The sequence below is a fragment of the Lycorma delicatula genome, chromosome 7 (assembly GCF_047948215.1).
Source record: "Lycorma delicatula isolate Av1 chromosome 7, ASM4794821v1, whole genome shotgun sequence".
NCBI classification, from domain to species: Eukaryota; Metazoa; Arthropoda; class Insecta; order Hemiptera; family Fulgoridae; genus Lycorma; species Lycorma delicatula.
The window spans coordinates 69,610,975-69,634,203 of record NC_134461.1 but is presented as its reverse complement, the minus strand read 5'-3'; the positions used below and the strand labels follow the sequence as shown (position 1 = coordinate 69,634,203).

Sequence of the window (23,229 nt, the reverse complement as noted above, 5' to 3'; positions counted from 1 at the left end):
ACATTTAAAAAAAAATTGCATTTAAAATACAGGGGTTATTCATTAACCTAAATTAATTTCCTTTTACAGTGCCGGTTATTTAAAAATTAGAAATGATAAACTTAGCCTGAGAGGATGGTACAGTTTTAGATATTAATTAAACTGAATGAAATACTTTAATCTACAGGAAAGGAATACATATGAGTAGATTATCTAAAAATGTTAAATATTATTTTGTTTCTATAATTTGAGATATTAGGTTTGTTCAGAACGTTCTCAACCTTATAAAGAAAACAAGATTTTCAAAAATTTTCAAAAAATGTTATTTTTTGTCACTTTGGAATTTGATAAATCTAGACCAATGACTTTCCAAATTTTTAATAACCTTAGTATAATGTGGTTTATCTAACTCTCCAAAATAAAAAATTATCTCGGCCTTGATTTCATCATTTAAAGTGAATCTTTGTCCAGTGAGCCATTTCTTCACATTTGGGGAAATAAAGAAATCATTGGGAGTCAAATCTGCTGATTAAGGTCCATGTGGAAGCACTTGAAAGCACAGTTTATGGAGTTTTGCAGCAACAGCCTGAGAAATTGTGCAGGCAGATTATTTGATAAAAGAGCACTTTTTTTGGTTCTTGTGGTCATTTAGCCTGAATAGCACCCTTTAATCGCCCCAGTAGTGAGGCGTTATATTTCCCTGATGATGGTCCTACCTTTTGCAGGTAGTCTATGAGCACCAAACCACAAGAATTAAAAAAAAAACCATAGCATGACTTTTCTTGTTGATAGAGCTATTTTCACTTTCTTTGACACATTTTCATCTCCTCCCACCCACTGTTTGGTTTCTGTGTGTAATGGTGAATCCATATTTCATCTGCTATTATAAAGCATCAAAGAAACTCATGGACTCACTTTTGAATAAGTCACTTTAAAGTGTTTTGAATAAACACTTTAAAGTTTTTTGGTTAATTGCATTTTTGGTTGACTGTTAACAAATGCTGCACCCATTGAGCAGAAGCTTCTTCATGTACAAAGCATTGTGTAAAATGTTTTTTTAATAAGGTGTTTGTGATATCAGTAAGCTCACTTACCTTCAGTCGGCGATCATTTAAATTAGGCATTGTGCATTTTTGTGATGATTTTATTGGTTGTAGAAGTTTTTGGCATCCCAAGCATTCATCTTGAATGGATGTTCAACCACCTTTAAATTCAGCAGTCCATTTTTTTTTTACCATTGAAAATGAAGGAGCAGAGTCATTTTAAGTGGAATCTAATTATTTTTGTATGTCAAAACTGCTTTGCTTTGCTTTGCTTGATCGCTACAAAAAACAATTGAATACCCGCATCTCAAACTCGAAGTATGACATTTAAGGGATCATACTTGACAAATATTATAGTCATTTGGTCATACTTGTGCCATCATATATGAACATGCCCTAGAATCTAGATACATTGAGTGTGAAAATGAAGACATAATTTTAAGGCAGATTTTTCTGGAATAAATCAGGCTAAGGCATCTAAAAAACATTTTTGATGATAAGAAGCAGGTGTCATTATTTTAAGTACTGCAAAATCTGCTAGTATTCATTACAGTTTTACACTGATCTAATGGGAAAAATCAATTCAAAAGAAAATGTAGCCATTAGGTAAAGTGACTGTTTAGTAAAGTTGATCATTAGATTAGTTTTTAGTGAAACTTGGCCTAAAATATTCTTATTTTTTTTAAATGTTGTATGTTTTAAAAGATTAAAGATTAATTCACCATATAAGGGTCCAAGGATATGCCGATATTTATATTTTGTGCCTGTATAAGAATTTCTATACTATTTTTAATCTACTTATGTATATTTTCAGTCAGGAGTTCCACTAATGGGTCTTGTGTTTGATGAATCACAACAGATGATCACACGTGAGGGTGATTCACCTGGAATACCATGTAGTGATAGTGGCAGTACATCTAGTAGTAAATCATGGACATCTAATTGTTCTGAAGAAAGGTTACTTATGCTGAGGCGAAGAGAAAGTAATTATTCAAATTATTCCTTATATTATTTTTTACAAAGTTTATTAATATTAAGTTCTCATCTCCAAACATTCAACATATTTTTGAGATATGTTGAATATTTCTTATGAATATATATATATATATATATATATATATATACCTTCTATATACCTTCTAGTACAGAATATTGAGATAAGACAAATGTTACCTTAATTTTATCACGATAATACTTTTGCAGGATTCTGTAACCTCAAGTCATGTTTAAATCCATTTTATTAATACACATTAAATAAAGATATTAAAAATGTTAAAACATTAACAAAATACTATGTTACTAAAATAAATCATGATCTAATGTTCGTTATAGCTGAATATTATAATAAAAAATTATTAATTTATTATGAGTGCTATTATCTGTTGCTATTTTTATAAGAATGTTTCCATCTTCTCTTTCTTTATAAGAAAAATTTATTAAAGGTATCGTAACTACTATAAGAATTATATATCAACAAAACTATTTTGAATTTAATAACAAATACTTTACACCAAAGATTAACTTACCAATGGGATTTCCACTATATGCAGTTATGTCAGAAATATATTTATAAGATTTTGAGAGTAAATTAGTATATGTGTATTTACACATAAAGTTATAATGTTGACACGATATGTTAATGATATTTTCATTATATATAACCCAGTATTATATATAACAAATTAAATTCCTATAATGAAAATTTAAAATTCGCATTTGAAATAGATAATAATAGAATGTTAAATTATTTAGATGTCAGTATTGATATAAACAAGGATAACCAAATGGAAACATCAGTATACAGAAAGTGTATATAATACATTTTTTCCCTAATGTGTACATTGCAATCTGTTCAACTAGTGAACAATAAGCAACCCCCCATGGTCCAGTGAGATGATGATAAGTATGGCATGTAAATGACATGAAGTCTTGTGCAAACTCAGGTCTCCAGTCCTGAAACATGTGGTTAATGAACCCCAACCACCAAAGTATAGCAGGATCTGTTGTCAAGTATTCAGATCCATATAAGAGCAACTAACTTTTACTAGGATTTAATCCTCAGAGCCTTTGACTTCAAAATCAGCTGCTAAACATGTGATTTGCGACGATGAGTTAATCACTAGACCAGCTCAGTGGGTTATAAAATATTTAAAAAACAAAATTAGTAATATTAAAATAAATAATTTGTGTGGAATTTATAAAATTAAATGAGATGATTGTGTTGGTAATTTATATAGGAAAATTAAGTAGATCTTTTAAAGCTAAATTTTTTGAACATTATAGAAATTAAAAAAATAATAAATTAGTTTTATCTAATATGGCAGACCATTTAATAAACAATAAATATTCTATTTCTGATGTTGACATAGGCTTAGAAATATTAAAAATTAATAAAGATAACAAAAAATTAAACTAAACATAAATAAAATAAAATAAATTAATTTATTAAATTTAGAAAAATATTATATATATAAATACAAACAGAATTTCCATTTGATAAATCATCTGACAGTATTTGAGGGAGAAATTCTTATAAAAACAACAACAGATAGTATTCATATAATAAATTAATACATAGTTTTCATGATTATATCATGTGCATGATTTGTTTTAGTAATATAGTATTTTGTTAATTTTTTAATACTTTTAATATCTTTATTTAATGTGCAGCTAATAAAATGAATTCAATCAATTAATAAAATGAATTCAAGCTGAAGATATGGAATTCCACGAAAATACTGTTGTGATAAAATTAAGGTAAGATATGCCTTACCTGAATATTTTGTACTATGGTTTATATTAATAAAATTTTAAATATAATTGTAAATTAATAGTACAGTGGAATAATATACGAATCTTAAAAAGATTTATTTCACTAAAATAATTTATAAATATATTATATATATATTATTTATATTTATGCATTATGCATTTATTACATATATATAATACAGTTCCGTTATTCCTACCCTTCATTATAACCTTAATTCATTAAAAATGTGTCTGTTTCTAAAAAAAATATCACTATAATACAAATTTTTAAAACGATCTTAATTTTTGGGTCTTGTGTATTATTGGAAAAGGGGAAAAAATATGAAATATTGTTTTAATTAGTTTTGTCATGTTAATAATAATGTTATGTGTATTATATATCATTAAATTTTTACAATCTAAATACAAATTATTTTAGAAATCTTTTTGGGGATTTCTATTTGCTCTTGCAAGAATTTTTATTTAATGAAATTGAATTTTTGTAAAAAACAGACATATTTATTTTAATAGAACTAGATAGTTCTGCTTCACAACTCTGAATATAGTAAAACATGTTTACTTTTTGTTATTTTATATAAGATTGGCAGCTGTAATTGTCAACAAGATAATAATAAAAAAGTCCCATCATCTCAATTTTCTAAATAAATACTGTAAAAAAAAAAAAAACATTACCCTTGAAGAGCCATAGATAGAGAAGTTAGATAGACATAATAGCACTTTTGACAAATGTTTTACTGTGTATTTTGATGAGAAATGAAAATATTTCTGAACTAATTCAAATTTTTCTTCTACAACAATTTGTTTGCAATTGTTATTTTTTTATTAATTATTTAGCATCTCAAAAAAGTACCTTCTTTTGCTATCATAAAAAGTACCTTCTGTGATGTATAGTATGAAAAATAGAAAGTTAAATTTTGTTAATAATTGAGTGTTTTGTGGCAGATATGCTATGCGACCCACAAAAATATAAAATCAAAATCAGTAAAGAAGTTCTGTCATTGGGGGTAGAGAAGAAATGTTTACTATATGAGAACAGTTTAGAAAATGAAAATATTCTAACTTTTTAATATTCTCTAATATCTTTATTTCTCCTTCTTCATAAAGAAGAAACATTTGGTTAAACGTTAATTATAATGTAATTTAAAAAAAAAAATGACTTAGGAACCTAATTTACAGTTTACATATTTTTTAGGTTATTACTAAGAATAGATATATTTTAACTCTTTGAATTTTATAATACCTGGATAAAACTGAATTATAGAAATCCCTCATAAAAATTAAAAAAAATAAAATTTTATTCTATTTTTAGAAATAATGATGTGCTTTGAAACAACAATGGATGTGTTATAATTCTCTGTTAGTACAGAAAACAAATAATAATAATTAAAGAACTAAAATGATTTAAATATGAACTAAATTGAATTCATACTTACATACTTAGTTAATTAAATTAAAAATAAATTAAACAGTAGTTTGTATAATCATGTTTAGTTTGTTTAGTTTAGCACAACTACACAAAGTGCTGTAGCAACCTATTGTTTACAAAGATTTACTTTTTTATAAAATAAAAATTAAATAATAATTATTAAGAATCCTGATTAAGACAGCTGTATCTTTTCAACCTACTGTTTTTGTAACACCTTTTGTAAAATCTTGAAAATAAAAGAACATAATGAACACAATGAAAAGGTTTCTGTAGATCACTTGAAATACTTATATGATCTTAGTTTTCATCTTCCTTTGGATGGATAAACTATAATATAATAAGATCCATTAATTGACTAATAACCATTATCTTCTTTGTAGTGATGCATTTAAATGTGTGTTAAATAACTATTTATGTTATCTTTATGGCTAACTTAAATAATATGGTGAATCATTTAAGAAGGTTCTCCCATACTAAGAAGGTTTCCAGGTTAGGTATAGATAAACAAGTATATAAATTGAACAATTGAAATGGATATTTTTTTTTTAAATTCACTCAAAAAGACAATCTATTAATAGTTAGTTTTTCATATTTCTTGTTAGCAATAAAAAGATTGTACATTAGCTTAATTAAAAGTATGTAGCCTTGAGTTCAATGATAATTAGCCTCTGATAGTGACCGTTTATTTAATTTATTACTTGTAACTACTGCAAGCTCATTCCCAATTACAGCATCTGTGGTAAAAGTAACTCTAGCAGAATGTGAGTAAAAAAAAAAAAAAAAATGAATTTATGGCATTGTATGAAATATGAATTGCATAAGAAATTCTGTACACATATGGTCTTCTCAATATATAGCTGTTTTATCATTTATATCATAAGCCTATAAAATTTATTGTTTTCAATATTCCACAACTCATGTCACAGCTGGTTGGTAGCCAGTACATGATTGAGGTATCTTAATCTTCCTGTGCATGCTTTTTTTGTTTTTACTAATACATTGGCCAATTTATGAATACATATAACCTGAGTAAGAAACTCTATATTTACCCCAGAACTCTGTAGGATGTAGGTGGCTATATTCTATAACTTCTCACCAAAATTCCCATAATTCATAAGTTTAATATAGTCATTTCTTAGCTATAAAATTAGGGTATTTCCTAACTGGTGAACTTATCTCTCTGCTGTGTGACAGACAATTATTGGGTGACCAGAATTGATGAAGATATATTGAAATACCAATAAAAATGTGTGAGCCCCCTAATTAATGGTTGACCCTACATATAAAAAGTTAAATTTTATGGAAATACTTACATCTTTGGATTTTCTTTTGATTATAGTATAGCAGTCAGGACTTACCACAGTCTAGATATGCCCTGAATGACTAACAGCCAATCATTTTTTAGTTACATGGAACTCCTATGAAGTTATTATAGCCACCTATGAAGCTGTTTGTGAAGTATGCCTATCACTTAATAATGCTGCTTAGGCTTTTTATATCTGCTGATGGTTGCATTGTGGATATTAAATCAATTTTATAACTTAAAAATATAGAAACACCATGCAAATTTTGTTCATATAATTTTTTTCTTTTATTGCAGCTCTATGGAAAATAACAAAAAGTACAATGGATTTACTGCGAAGAAATCAACAATTACAAGTCAGATTATCCGCTTTACAAGCTGAAACTAGGGCATTTGTACAATCTGTACTTAACAATGCAGAAAACCAAAAGGAAGTTAAAAAAATGGACACTAAAGAAGAAGATGAAAGCTGTGAAGTAAATAATTAATTTAATAACATAGATTTTAATATTAATAATATGATGCAATAAGAAAGCCTTATAAACTTAGCTTTCTAATTTAAAGAAACAAAAAAACAAATATTAATATTTATATGTTATTACTATCATCAATGTAATTTAAGAGCGATTAAGAAATCGCATTTCACTATTGATTTGTGATGATCATATCAATTTGAAGTTACAAAGTTATAACTCATGTAACACTGTTATCAAACATGATAATCAGGTTGTGAATGAAGATGAGAAATGGTAAACAAGGTAATATTATTTGTATATGAAACAGAAGTAGTGGTAAATTTTCAATAAAATACCACCATAATTGTACATTTATTTGATAATACTTTAAGTATGATGTGTATTAATTTATTTTTTTTTTAATTAGTATTAAGCATATTTATTAGTTTTATGCATGTTTCAGTAATTTATTAATAGTTTTCTTTTTTTGTTATTATATTAAGTATCAATCAATATTTTACACGTAATTCAAACATTTTAGTTGCAATAGTTCAAACGCATTTACTGTGAAATATAATCTATTATAGAAAAAGATGTAATAATGATTAAATATAAATGAAAAATTAAGATATTCCAGACTACTGAATGACTGGAAATTGATAAAATAGTTATTAAGAAATAAAAAATTTGTAAATTATCCTCAATGATTTTATTAATTTTAACATCACTTCATGGTAATAAAGAAATTACATTTGATCTTTTTATTCCAGAACATTGATCGAGAAAATATAAAATTCATCTCAAGTAATGTGAAGTTTGATAAAAAAAACTTGGGGAATGTTTTGCTTATTTAAAAAAACAAAAATAAAATATATAATTGTCTGCTTTAAAGTAATATCCCTTAGATAAAATCTGCATATGATGTGGGAGCATGTCTGGTGAATAAAGCAATATTATGACAGTATTATTGTTGGCTAAAAATTCCCAAAGAAGTTGAATTGGTGCATTAGATTTTTACAATTTTCATGAATTGCTCTTTCTTAAGTCTCTCTGGATTTTTTTTTAATGGGCAGCATCAATCAAAAGATGCTGTGGCCAAGTTGTATTGTTTATTAAAAATTGGTTCTCACGGTAAAAATTCATAGAACTCAGTCATATTTGAAGAAAACAGTAAAAAGAACTGTAACATATGATCACAAACTTAGTATACTTTTTTTATTTTGGCTCATTTGGGAGCTTCCATTAATACAAATTTAGGTATTATGTTATTATAACTATATACATACACCCATAATTTGTCACCAGTTATCATCATTAAAAAATAAACAATTATGAATAAAGTTGATCTGCAACTTGTTTCATTCCCAAAACATTAGTGAAAATTGTTTTGTCAGAATCTCTTAAAAAAATTCTGTAACAGTGTGATTTGATGATATCTATGATTTTTTCTTTTAGCTCTTACCTTTTTATTGGTCTTCCATGGCCTTCTGATTCTGTTATCATCCTTACTGATGTATAACCATTTGTAGAAGCAGTTTTAACTATTTATAAACAGTTTTTTCATTAAAAAAAAAAATGCATAAAAATTCCTGTTTTTTTATCAAACCTCATACGAGTGATGTTTAAGTTTCACAATGTATTCTTTCAACTGTAGTAACACAAATGCAATTCTTTGCAGTATCATGAAAATCATCATTCTCTCGGCACAAAGACTATTTTAAGAAAGTAAACTTTACCAAATAAATCATCTGCCCATTTTGGAATTTTCCTTTATAAATAAAAATATCTGTTATTTTAAATACCATTCATTATATGTGATTTAAATTATTATTAGATAAATTACATTGATTTATCAACAACAGCTATATAAGATTTATAATAAATTATTTTTTCTACAAAATAAATTTTTAGTAAATTTATTATGAGAATTGCATTCATGAAATCATTAAATGATACAGTATTATAAATACATTTTTGAAGTACATGAATGTAATTTCTTACAAAAAAAAAAATTTTATAAATCCAGAAATTTTGATTTCTAGAAATAATTTCATCTCTTTCTTTCAGATCCTTGTTTATTAAGGTGCTTTCATGTACATAACCCATACTTTGTTATCCTTTATCTATTACTATAGAGATTGTATGCAAATTTCTTATGTTAAGCATAGTTTAGCTGAGAATTTAAAGGGTCGGACCATATAATGTCAGTAAACAAACCTTTAAACTGCATATAAAGGATTATCCTCTTGAAACTCTATGGTTCTTTCTCTGCTGTCAGTTCACTTCTATTTACATATGTATTTCTAGATTGATTTGTGTATTTTTTTTTAGGATATTGTACTGTATGCTCAATCCCGTAACAGAAATAATAAAATATATAGTCATAAAAAAAATGTTTAATAACTCTTCAGATATTATTATAATTCAGTATGCAGTAGTAATATAAATTATTCATAATTCTAGGCATTTATTTTATTGGGCTGGCAGCTCCTACTGTAGAATAAAATGACATTAAGATAATGTGAGGACAAGATATTAATATGAATTTTTTCAGTGATAAACATGATAAAAGCAAAATGGATTTACTTTATTCTCTAATATGTTATTTTCAAAGAATATAACAATTGTTCAAAAATAAACTCTGTTGTTAAATAAAAATTACTATATATGATAATCAGTATGAATGGAAAATTAAACTTTTTTGTTTTACGAAGGAAGTTTTTTAATAATAAACTTATGTTTTTTTGAATTCGCTGTAACTAAATTTAAGTAGAGAAAAATTTCTTTCTACTTTTTAGAAAAGCTACTGTGTATGTTAACTAAGAAAGACATTTTATCCATTAATTGTAGAAAATGTGTATGTTAACTAAGAAAGACATTTTATCCATTAATTGTAGAAAATTCATCTTACGTAAATGTGTGTAATACTTTATTCAGAAATGTAATTGAATTTTTGATAAAACTTATTAAAAAAAGTTGTTGTTTACATCTACTTAAAATAATATTATATACTGTATAATAGTTTTCTAAGGATAAAAATTATCTTTGTTTTAATACCAAAGAGTTATGGAAAAAAGTTATATATGGAACTTTGTTTTATTATGCAGGCTAAATGTAAATATATAAATATACTATACTGCATTGTGTTTTTTAGTATTTTGTTTAAACATACTTTAAAAAGAATCTTAAAATTATTACTTCTTGAGTAATTAATTATTAATTTTAAAGAAGTAAATTTGTATAAAGAATAAAGTATTAATTTAATTACTGATAAAACCTTTAATTTATTTTGTTAAATTTATATACTAAATACTTTAAAAAATCTGAATCTATTCTCATAACCCCAGATTTAAAATAGAATTATTCATTTTAGAAAGTTTATTGTATGTTTTTATCTAGTATATTTTTATTTTAATTCTTATTTTAAACATGTCATAATACATTATTTAATTTATCTAGCATTCTAAGTCTCTTTGAACAGTAAATGTCTTGACATTCTTAATATTATATAGCTTAGATTTGGTGGACATTTTCAATGTATATCTGTACATATACATTGAGTAGTTATGTCTTTATTGAAATTTTATAAAAAAAAACTACATACAAAAATCTGTAAACATTTTTACTTTTTAAATCTATTACTTAAACAGAAGATATATGATAAATTAATAAAACATAATTTGTATATATGCAAATTGAAAACTTTGAACCTCATCAAATATTCAGTCTATGCACTCTAAATTTTATTTTAAGAAAATTTATCAATCAGTTCCTGTAAAACCTAAATGTAAGCAATTTTATCAAAATGCCATCTTAAGAATTTATATTTCAAAGTATTTTAGATTATGTTCATTAATTTAGAGTGGGTTTACATAAAGTAAATTTTTGTGCATGTAAAAAATTAAAATTATTTTAAGTTTTGAAATGTATACTCAAAAATTATGTTTTTGAAGGAAAATACTTAGAAAATTTCCTAAGAATCTGTGATCTAAGTATACAATTTTAAAGCCCTTACTCACTCACTAATTTTCCAACTTCCTGAATAACTAGAAACCTGAAATTTAGCAGTCATTTATGACAAGCTTATTAGGAAAACTAAGCATAAATTAAACTGATTATTAATTTTTATAAGGTTGGAGAAAACTGGTATTAAATCTAATGTTTAATCATATAAAATTTACTGTTACCAAAATTTTACATTTATACTTCTTTGGATAACATATAGAAACTTTGGGCTTAATATTTAGGTTTATTAGATTGGGATCCAGTAGTTTAATATTTTTATTTTTTCAAGCAGCAATAAGATTAGATTGTCTTGTGAAATGACTATATAGAACAGTTAACTGATAAACATAATTTAATTAAGCTATTCATTTCTTTAGAGACATTCCATGTGAAAACATAAAATAAGTAAATTAATAAAAATTACAATATATAATAAATTAAATATTGTAGGCTACAGCAATTTGTTCTTGAATTTCATTTATTAACATTTATGTATAATTAAAACATGTAATATTCAAAATTAGTAGATAAGCACGGGAACTTAATATATATATTATTTTAATAAAAATATTTTACTCCTCTGAATAACTAAAATGTATACTAATAAATTACGTAATAAAAAAGTATTGCATTAAGTTCTCTCCGACGAAGTATAGTAGAAGTTAGAATAGAAGTGCGTAAACATTTCACGTTATGCATATGGCTAAGATAATTTGATCAGGTTGACTAAAATAAAGAATAATGGAATTCAGTTAAATCAAGTAATGAGTAATGACCGGATGATCTGGCTAGGTGAAGGTGGGTTCATCAGTGAAATAGAATTTGGTTGAGCAAATAACTAACTAATTCCTTCCTCATATAAGGGAAGTAATAAATACTTTTCAACAATTCCAATCATGTAGACAAAAATTTTATTACTACGCTTTCTAGTATCCTTATCCTAACATCGACTGCATATATGAGGCTGCACAACTACATGTCCCACAATCTTCTTGTTTAGATTTTTCTTCCCTTTTACAACAATTAGCCTTTGCCATCAAAGAAATTTCAAGACTTGGGCGAGATCAGAATATCGTAAAACACAAATCAAATCAAATTATAGGTATATTAATGTAATTATTAAGGTTAACCCATTTTTGCAGTAACACTCCAAGACCTCCATCATGCAATGAAAAATAGATTAATTTTACCTAAACATTAGATGACTAATCATTCAGTTTTGTCAGGTTACATTACAATATACATTTATATGCACCCCCTTTAATTGGAACAAAAACTAGCCCTAACCAATACCATTCTGGAATCGGTAAACAGAACAAAACATAAACGAGTCGCTCCTTAGCTAGCTTAGCTAAAAAAATTCCACATTAAATGTAACCTTTAGGAATGCAGTGCACCCGTGTGAAGGCAGGTGTATACCAAGTGCTGTATTTACCACTCACTCCATACACTGTACTATTTGTATTTGAACATCATAAGTTAATTTAGAAATGGTACAAATCTTAGGCTACTGTTATTTGTGAATTATTTTTATTTATGAATGTGACTGCCCCCGAGGTACATACAGAGAATTGCGCAGGTCTGGGTACTGCCTGCCATGTTATAACTTTGCCTAAGTTGGTGCGGCTCTGGTTGGTACTCTATGTACAGTAGGAATAAAAACTGTTCACTTAGATAATATGCAACACTGCTCCAAATTTAAAATTACACCATAAAACTGGTGTAGTTTACCAGTGTAACTCACACCGTAAGTGTAAGTTTACCATGGTGTAACTCACACTACGGACAGAACTCTCTCTTGTGGCAGTCAGTCACCTTTCATGCTAAACATATGACAGTTGGACTTCAAGTACACTTCCCATGTCATCATGTGTGCTTGCAAGTACACTTCCCATGTCATCATGTGTGCTTGCCAGGAATTTGTCACCCAATGCAAAATGAAATTTCCAAGTGTTTATCACAGCTTGCATGTGTGCACATCAGTTTTCTATGTACATCATTTTTAGATTAAATTAAACACTAATTACAATTCTTATTAAATACATTTATTTTCTTAACTAATCTACTTTTCTTTCAATCCATACTATTACAAATGGATAAGAATTTTGGGAGTATTTTAAGTTGTATTTTTTACCTCCATATTATTTTTTAATGTTTTGAAAAATAAACATAAAAGTCATGCTGATCTTCAAAGCATCTAGGGATTCAGTTTTAAAGTATTAAATTATGGAATATTTTGACACTTTTGATATGAGAATTCTGAATTTGTATATACTATACATATAATGTTATATTTGTTATTTGCCTTCAAATTGTAAACAATGAAATCAAGTGATAATGAAGTAGGATCAGAATTAATATGTTCTAATCATTTTTTATTATTAAACTTTCTTTTTTATCATTTACAGTATATTTTCCGTCACAAAATAACAGATACATAAATTTTTTCCTGTATGTTTTTGAAAACAAACAAACATTAACTGAAAACTTAAATCAAGCTTTTAAACTATAGTTGTTCAAAGTATGTGTAAATAGGAATAAACAGATAAAATATATCATGTTACATCAAACTTTAAGTTTGATGAAACTGATATAAGAATTTTTAAACTACCATTCTATAAAATGGTACAGAATAATGATGAGTATTTTTTCTTAATATTATGGTCTTCATTGCACTGTCAAATATTGAGACATCCTAATACCTGTTCTCAAAGTGTTAAATAATGAAAAAAAATTAGCACATCTATTCACACATGCACACACACACACACACACACACACACACACACACACACACACACACACACACACACACACACACACACACACACACACACACACACACACACACACACACACACACACACACACACACACACACACGCGAGTAATTTTTTAAGTAAGAATCATTTTTTCATAAACTAATAACAATTTATTGCAACTCAAGATAATTGTTTTTACAATAGTTGTTTAAAACTATTTTTCAATATAGTCCACACTGACATCCAAATATTTTTGCTATGAGGAGACAAACATGATGAACCTATGTTGCCTGCTCCTTGGACCAGTTTGTGACATTTGGAGGATGTCACCATCAGTCTGCATGCATTTTCTGTTCAAAATCTTTAATTTCTGGAAAAAATTAGTCAGATGGTGCCAGATATAGATTGTGTGGAGGATGGTCTAATAACTACCACTATAACTTCTGTAGCAGCACTGTTGTCTTTTGAGTAATATAAGAATGTTTACATCCATTGAATAATGTAAGAATGTTCATGTTCACATCCCCTTGGTGAGCTGGCTGTGCTGAAAGTTATTTTAGTGTACCCGTGAATTTTTTACTCTTTCACAATACCTGTGTACATTAATATAATATTTAAGAATTTTGAGGTTCATGAGAGCATAAAAAAAATTAAGAGACCATTCAGACCAGGTTGTACTCTAAAGTGCCAGCTTGTGTTATTAATTTACGTACAAATGATTTTTCCTTTAAAAATTACCCTCATTTTGTTTTAACTAATACTTTTTTTAATTTTATATTAGATCATATAATTAAATAAAATTAATTTATTTTTTAAATGATTTATAAATGGTATGTTTTTATAAATAATAATTTTTGCAAATTGTCTTCCATTATGATACTTTATAGATTAAATTAAAATTTGTTTGGATCAGGTACAAATTTTTATGTAAAAGTCATAAATTAGTTGCTCTTCTATGTAGTATGAAATTATATGTGTATTTATAAAACTTATTGGTGTTGTTAAAAACATTGTTGTGTGTTGTAATAATGATACATGTCTAAATGTGTGTGATTGTTCAGTCATCCGTTAGTATATTTGAATCTTTTCATAAGAATTTTAATTTATCAACTTTAAATACTTTAAGAAACAATTGAAGAAACACAATTTTAGTGCTGGAACAAAAAGATGTAACTACATGTAAGTATTGTTTATAGTATAACAACTGATCATATTAAATCCATATAATAGCTAGATGATTCTTTAAAATCCAAATTTTGATAAAAATAAAATTATCAATTTTAATGTAGCTTAGTGATTATATTACAATGGTATAGTAAACAGGTTGTTCTGAATACATTTACAATCATACCCTGAACTAAAGAGCCCTTAAGAATTAAACTTAAATTGTCACTTTTCTGGTGTACGTCACTTCCTAGAAATCAAAAAAATGTTTAAAACATTTACTGTTTAGTTTTATCACACTAAAATTTTTACACCGTAAAATTATTAAAAAAGATTACAAACAGTTAATTTTACAATTAATAGAACTTGTTCTTATTCAGGTCTTTTGGAGCTAATTATCAACATTTTTTCAGTTGAGTCTCTGTCTATGTTATGTTTGTTTATTTGTTACAAACATTATGTTTGTAAATTTCATGTTCAAACTTACTGATATGCTGGTTTTTATGAGCTACATGCAAAATTTGCATGTTGTATCCTGTGTTCATTAGGTAATTTGAAAAAAATTGATTCTTTTCTTGGACGTAGCATCTATGGATTCTTTAGGTGTATAGGTAGATCTGTATCTTAATTTGTCTGGATGTATATGCAGCTGCAGATTCATAAAATACAACAGAATCAACTTTGGCAAATCACCTCTCAGAAAAAGGAGATATACAAAGATGTTAAGCATTTATTTTTAGTGAATTAAAACCAATCTCAACATATTTGAACAATTTGAAATTTTCAAGTGCAATAAATTAGACAAATAACATATTAAATTATCAGATGCATGTCAGCACATTGAGCATATTGCTCTACAACTATATGAAGAAGGGTTTCTAATCTTCTTGAAGCAGATGGCATAACTACTGTTACAAAGTACAAAATATACTGAAAAAAGTGCTGATAATTAACGTCAGATTTATTTTTATAATTTCATACAAATTGTTTTGCATGATTCTTTCAATTTGTCTTAATTTTATTATTAATGTTTAGATGAACAGTTTAAAAAACTGACGTTTATTATTATGAATCTGTATATTCTTTCATTTTCACCTTCAATGGATTAATTTATTTTCTGCATTTAAGAAAATCTTGCTAAGTATTACTGAATTCTGTTTGGACATTTAAAAATTACTTTTAATAAATTTATTTTATTCATATTGTGTACATTGCAACTTGTTCAACAAGTGAAGAATAAGCAACCACTCCTGGTCCAATGTGATGAGAATGATGTGTATGGCATGTAAATGAAGTGTAGTCTTATACTGACTCAGGCTGACCATTCCTGAGATATGTGAGTAATTAAACCCCAAACACCAAAGTCCAATGATATCCACTGTCTAGTATTCAATTCCTAGTTAAAGCAACCAGTTTTTACTAGAATTCAAAACCAAGAACCTTTGACTTGAAAATCAGCTGTTAAACAAATGATTTGTGATAAGTTTACCACTAGACCAGTCTGGTGAGCTAAAAAGGAATGTGAAATTTTAAAAAGCACACAATTATATTATTTCGGTTAAAAATAACTCCTATTCTATATATCCCATAAATTATATAATAGAAACTGTAATAAATTTCTTCCATCTCATTCTATGTATGACAAAATTTCTATTTTCATATTGTTACCAGCATAATCTGGTAGTATAAAAAAAAAATTCTTGATAAATATCTGATTTTTGTATTATGATTTTATATTATCTGTATTAATTGTTAAGTACATACACAATTTTGTAATAATGTAAAATTGCTGTCAAAATATTACGCAAAATACACATTAATTTGCAATACAGGGGTACAAAAATCAAATCATTTTTAATTTATTGATACATCAAACTGATTGCTTTATTTATTAACTTATATGACAACTATGAGAATAAAATAAATATATATATATATATATTATTTATTTTATTCTCATAGTTGTCATAATTTTTCAAGTAATTCAATAATTTATTTTCAAGTGGGAGTTAATTTTAATTTTTATAGTAAAAGTTTAATTTATAGTTTAAACTGCTGATTTGTGTTGGCGTGAAACTAGAGTTCTTGTCTTTCCATGAAGAAGACTGAAAATTTGAAAATGTTTAGTTTGATTGTATTTTAGTGTTATCGGTTCTTTATTATTATTTCCCAGTCAACATTCTGTTGTTGGGTTCTAATTATCAACACACCTGGTCTGTTTCAAGAATAAACAACTACAGATACATTACTACAAAAACAAGCAACATTAACTGCTTTCTGGCCTTGAAGTTACACAAAATATCCAGAGACTTCATATCATATAAATTAATTGTTAAAGCTACTGTATACTGCATAATATTCTTACTGTAAGTTATAATAATTGATTTGCTTTTACCACTAAAAAAAAAAAAAAAAAAAATTGTTAACACAGAATCTATGTTGAGTTTCCACCAATGAACCATAATTCATTTTCTATGGTCAGGAGTTTTAGTTTTTTGAAATGTTGGATGTGCATATAACATGGTGAATATTTTACTTTTGTGTAATGAAATCTGAAATCATTAAAATTAACCCTTGATCCTTGCGCTTGAAATCACCTGGGATAAAATAACCTAACCTAACCTAACGTAAGCTTTTTGACAATTAAATCTATTTCAGATAGTATGGTTAGTAGATCCACAATTTATGTAATTTTTAAAATAAATCTCTCCAAAAGTAATTGTCTGTTATAGCCAGCTTATTTTTTCTATATTTTTAACTTTGTTGTATGAGATTTAACGTCCATCATACTCTTTTTAAACCTTTCATTTTTATGCAATTATAAAAACAGGTTAAGCACATGCAAAACCTTAAATGCTGTTTTACCCATTTGTTATTTCATATAAAAGAAAATGTCATAGATTTTGTCTTATTTATGATATAACAATTGTAAAACCTCCAAATTGTTGTCTACTAAATTATATCGTCACAATATGAAACTGATATTGTTAGATAGCTTTATCTATCAAAAGGGTATTTAAAATTGATAGATAATCATAAAATATATTTATTATATTGTAATAAAATCTCAAAGCAAAATGAAAAATTATTGAAAGAAAATCCTTAAGACTTGGAACTTGTACAATAAAGACATTAATGAACAAATTGTTTCATTGTTTATTTTTCTTTGTGAAATAATAATTATATGAAAATTTACTAATAAATTATTCATTCTTTTTTTATTTTTAATAAATTATTGTTTTTAAAACTGGTCTAGAAAATTTTAAATTTGGCTTTGGAGTAAAGTATTGTTTTTCAGATGTATTTTGGTCCTATAACCTTGACCTTAATGCTAGGATTTACTATAACTTGTATGTGTGGTTTTTTAAATCTATTTTCTTTTTTCAATTACAATTTTCAACTGTTTCTCTAAAGAATTTTTGGTTATACACTTTAAATTTATAAGTAAACCATTTCTGAAATACTTTTATTTGGTTAGTATATAATGAAAATAAGTTTATTTTAATATCATAAGATGCCATTTTTCTTGATATCACCATATAAGCTTGAAGCTTGTGCATGGGATATGGAAATAAAATTTTATAGCAGATGAAAAATGCCATGCCTGAAATATTCCTTGAATACTTTAAATATTGTATCACCTGTCTTTTAAATATGGATGTTAACAAATATATTTTTATGATGTAATCACTCTAAGACAATCTGAATTATTTATTAAACTATAATAAATGTTTGACACCAATCTTGGTTTTTTAATGATTATTTTTTTTTTTTAAAGTAATACATGTAATATTTATGTGTAATATAATAGAGTTTGTTTTTAGAATTTTTGATTCAGTGGTTTAAAATTATTAATTTCTATTTTTATATATTGTTATGTGTTGAATGTAATGTTTTATGTAATTTATTATATATATATTTCAAGTGTGACAACCATATGGTTGTAGGAAGTGTGATATAATTTACAGGTCACTACCAAAAATGACATAGCCATCATTAACATTTGACATAGCCATCAAAATGACAAGCACCCCCTGCCAGGATTACTAGGGAAAGTGCAAAAGGAAGGGGACCCACTGCATTTTTCATTAATCTGAGTATATGGTTACATATCAGAAAACCAAGCGCACCAAAATTCAGGTGATGTTCAGCCTGATAAGTGAAACCGTAATTCTGTTCACAACATGGACTGACTGAATATAGTGAACATCAATACTATCACAGAAAGCAATTCTAAGTAGTCTTGTACCTCAGATACATTTTTGTTAATGTAATGTCTTACCATTTATGACTGAGCCAAACATTCTGTTCATCTGAAAATAATTTTGTTCCATTTAGAAATATCAAATTAAAAAAATAACAAAATATAGTTTTCAAAAATTTGTTCAGTTGGACTAATATGTGAACATAGGATTCATATGGAGATAGATCCTTTAAATAAGTTTTATTTTTTAAAGAATGAACTTGGACAGTGTCAGTATTTTTAAAGTAACAAGGAGTCAATCATATATAAGAGCGTTTCTAACACTAATGCTCTGAATATTTAATGAATATAATGATAAATACTGAATATAATGAAATTTTCTGATGACAGTTCCAGATCGTTATACTGATATAATGATCTAATTCCTGGAAATTGAACCCAGAATGTGTTTTTTTTAATCTAGGGGCTAACTAATATTCCAGTCCATTAGTCAAAAGGTCAAGTCATTTCAATTGACGATGAACTGATTTTTTTTTTCTGAATTGTATTGGTACTGAAATGGTTAATGTACTTCTGATGAACTTACTTCTTTTTCAATCCAAAGTGCTATCTTTTTTTTTTTTGTTTAATTGAGATTTATTTTAACATGTAAAAGATTTGTCTAATAACTACAGAAATGGTGTAGTTATCTACTTGCTTATCAGTAATTTGCTAAAAAATGATTATAAATAAATAGCATTAAGAAACTTTTATTATGTAACTTCAGAATTTTTGTTGGTTTTTTTTCTTGCTTTATTATAACTTGCAATGTTTTTACATTTTCAATTTTTTTTCATGATTGTTCTCAAATTTTTCCTGACATTGCCTATTGATGAAATTTTACTAAGGTCAGGTGATACTACAATACAACACCATTACTTTTGCAAACATCCCCTGTATGGGAGTAAATTAAGGATGGAAATTAAGTGTGCAGGTGTAATAATTTAACATACTTCCTGACATTGCTTATTTATAAAATTTTGCACAGTTACTAAGGTCGGGTGACAATACAATATTCAACCATTACTTTTGCAAACATTCCCTGTACAGGGGTAAATTAAGGGTGCAGGTATAATAATTTAACATACTTCCTGTCATTGTCTTTTGATGAAATTTTAGACAGTTACTAAGGTTGGGTGACAATACAACATTCCACCATTACTTCTGCAAACAACCCTCCATATTAGAAGGGTGGGGGGGGGGGGTAAATTAAGGGTATGGGTGTAAAAAATGGTAAAATCTGCAAAATGGCTAAGCAGAGTTTGAAATCCAAATTAACCTAATAATTAAACTCGTGTATGTATGATAAGATTAATGTATGACTAAAAAGTATAAAGCAAGATTTTAAAAATCTTTAAAAGTTTTTGTAATATTATTTTTTTGTGAACATAATGTAAAGGTTACATTTGCTTATATTTACTTACAGAATATATTTAATTAAAATTTTAGTTCAGAATAATTTAAAAAAGTATTATTATTACATTAATATAAGAGATGGCATTTCTGGATAGTGTTATTTTTTTGCAATCCGGTTTAGGTTTGATTTTTACCTATTCTGATTAATAGTGTTTTGCTGTTCCTAAATGCTTGTTATGTAGATTGATAGTGTATCCACTTTCCGCATGCTTTCTCAGGGAAAATAATATGAACATACTTCATTACATTAAACAGTAACTTATTAAATTCTCTGGTATTTTAATTGTTTATTTTTTATTACTTTTATATGTTGATGACCTCTTCCATTAAAATTTTACTTGTTTATAAAATGTTCAGTTGTTCCTTATAAAATTATATAAAATAAAATATTTTAGAGTTGAGGAAGTTATTCTAAGCTCTACTCATGAGGATATAATGATAAGTAATGTTAATGTTAATTCTATTAAATATGTGTAATAAATGCAACATAGTATTTGTAAAATAAAATTGTTAATTTACGTATATGTATATATTTTAAATGATAAAACTGTTAATGTTTCGATTATTATTTTTTATTTATTAGTTTATTGCCTTGTGTGTTTTCTATTTATGATTTGTTTTAAGTTTAAAAAATAAATGCAAAGTTAATTGTCATAACCTGTTTACTGTATTTAAAAAATAATAGTAATAATTAAAATTGACTAATAGAATAAAGGGGTTTTTCCCAGGTAGGAGGTTGGCAACATTGATTTTCCATATAACCTTGCAGAATCTGTCTGGTTGAAGAACTCATTCATGTTTTAGGTCTCTGTTGCAGTAATACCAAATTAACTTGCAATGATATATATATATATATATATATATATATATATATATATATATATATATATATATATATATATATTCATTTTGAAAAACTGCAAATTACAATCAAAATGGATTATATGTAATATTAGCCTTATAGTAATCTGTTATTAAAAAAAACTATGGTTCTTTTATACTATCCCCTGGTGATTTAATGCTGAGTATAGGTTGGGTCTGAAGTTAAACATAAAACTAATCTTTTTGTATGAAACACATCATGATTTCCCAATTTAAGTGAGTAAAAAGAATCTATCAATATTATAAAAACAGTTTTCAATAAAAACTGCTTTAGTCTTTTAATTTTTTTTTACATAGGTATGTTATTCTATGGTCTTCAACAAACCCACTTATTCCTATTTGTGTGTAATTATTATAAATATACAGATATATTTTAAAATGTGTCTGCAATTGATTATTATTGCAGTATAACAAAACAATGGACTGTCAATTTAATATTTAAAAAATTCACTACTTTTTTCATGTTCTTCCTTATTCTTGACATATATCTAATGGCTTTCTATTGCAGTTTAAAAACCCTTTCTAATTTCCTTAGCTGATGAGCCCCATAACCAGTGGTGGCTTGTAGCTAAAATTAGTGGGGGTGCTGTTCCAGAAAATTTTTTCTGGGTCTTTTCAAGGCCATGGTTAAAGTTTTCTGTAAGATAAAAGAACCAAAAAAAAAATAATCAAATAGAACAGCTGGAAGCAGGAATAATCTAATTCTACACTTTATCGCGTTCAAGAATATGGTACACACAATATGGTTAAATACAATGTGCTTAAAAACCGTAATCGGTATAACTGAATAAATAAAAAAATTTCAATACAGAATATTTTTTAGTATTATTAGATAACTTAATTAAATATCCACTTAAAAACACTATAGTCCAGTGGTGGGTAATTTAAATTTCTATGTACACAGAAACAAATACATATTTAGTTTTTATTAATTATCTTCTCTTTCCCCCTTCCAGCGTGTTTTTGGACAGATTTGGCAATCAAAGAGCCCTTGCTTTCCACCATCATCTGATCATTACTGAAAAAACAACTAAACTGCTTTCATATTCCTTCCACCGACTAAACTAGAAAAGGGAATGAACAAGGAATGTTCCATACACACATGTAGTAAACAAAAAAACTACCTTCCAGCGGCACGCCAGGATCGGCACTGCGGAAGCAACAATGCTCTCTCTCCCTCGCAGCCTCGCGTGCAGCTTCCTATGTGTGCATGCGCACAACAGCCAAACACCATGCCGCTGGAACTGTGATGCTCACAGGTCCATACAACAGTTTTTTTATCTTTTTCATAAACTGGTGATGGCGACTGACATTAAGCTAGAAATATATATTATACAAGTATAAAGAAAGAATAAAATAAAAAGCGACTCGTTATATTAAATATTATCGATAATATCAAGCGGTCATAGGGGGTGCTGCAGTTCCACAGTGCCTATATGCAAGCCGCTACTGCCCATAACAATACTGTGTACTGCACTTGGGAAGACTATCATGACTTAGACTAGGTATTACTCTTGGATAAAAGTATTTGACTTTTTGCAAATGATTATTCCATGAGAACTGGTTATTTCAAGAGAGGTTATTATCGATCATTACTTCTAACTTCATTAGTTATGACTGTCATGTACCATTATTACCTATCATATTATTTCCTATTCAGGTATGTATATGAAATTTAATTTATTCTCTTTTATTATACTGAAACATATGTTGAGCAGCTGAATGTATATCTACGAAAATAGCTACAGCTTTTTTTTTTTTTTTGTCTTCAGTCATTTG

The 23,229-nt window shown here is 26.8% G+C and overlaps 1 protein-coding gene across 5 annotated transcripts in view; it reads left to right on the top strand.

Annotated features, from left to right (window-relative positions):
- The window catches only part of Cipc (Clock interacting protein circadian), a 207,368-nt gene that overhangs the window by 155,620 nt on the left and 28,519 nt on the right, over positions 1 to 23,229 (top strand). For 4 of the 5 annotated variants that reach the window (XM_075370817.1, XM_075370820.1, XM_075370816.1 and 1 more), the window contains 2 exons: positions 1,837 to 2,005; positions 6,821 to 6,999. In XM_075370817.1, the coding sequence (XP_075226932.1) occupies positions 1,837 to 2,005; positions 6,821 to 6,999 (348 nt within the window). Of the gene's footprint in view, positions 1 to 1,836; positions 2,006 to 6,820; positions 7,000 to 9,441; positions 21,137 to 23,229 lie in introns of those variants that run through there. The other variant, XM_075370819.1, reaches the window with a different exon arrangement.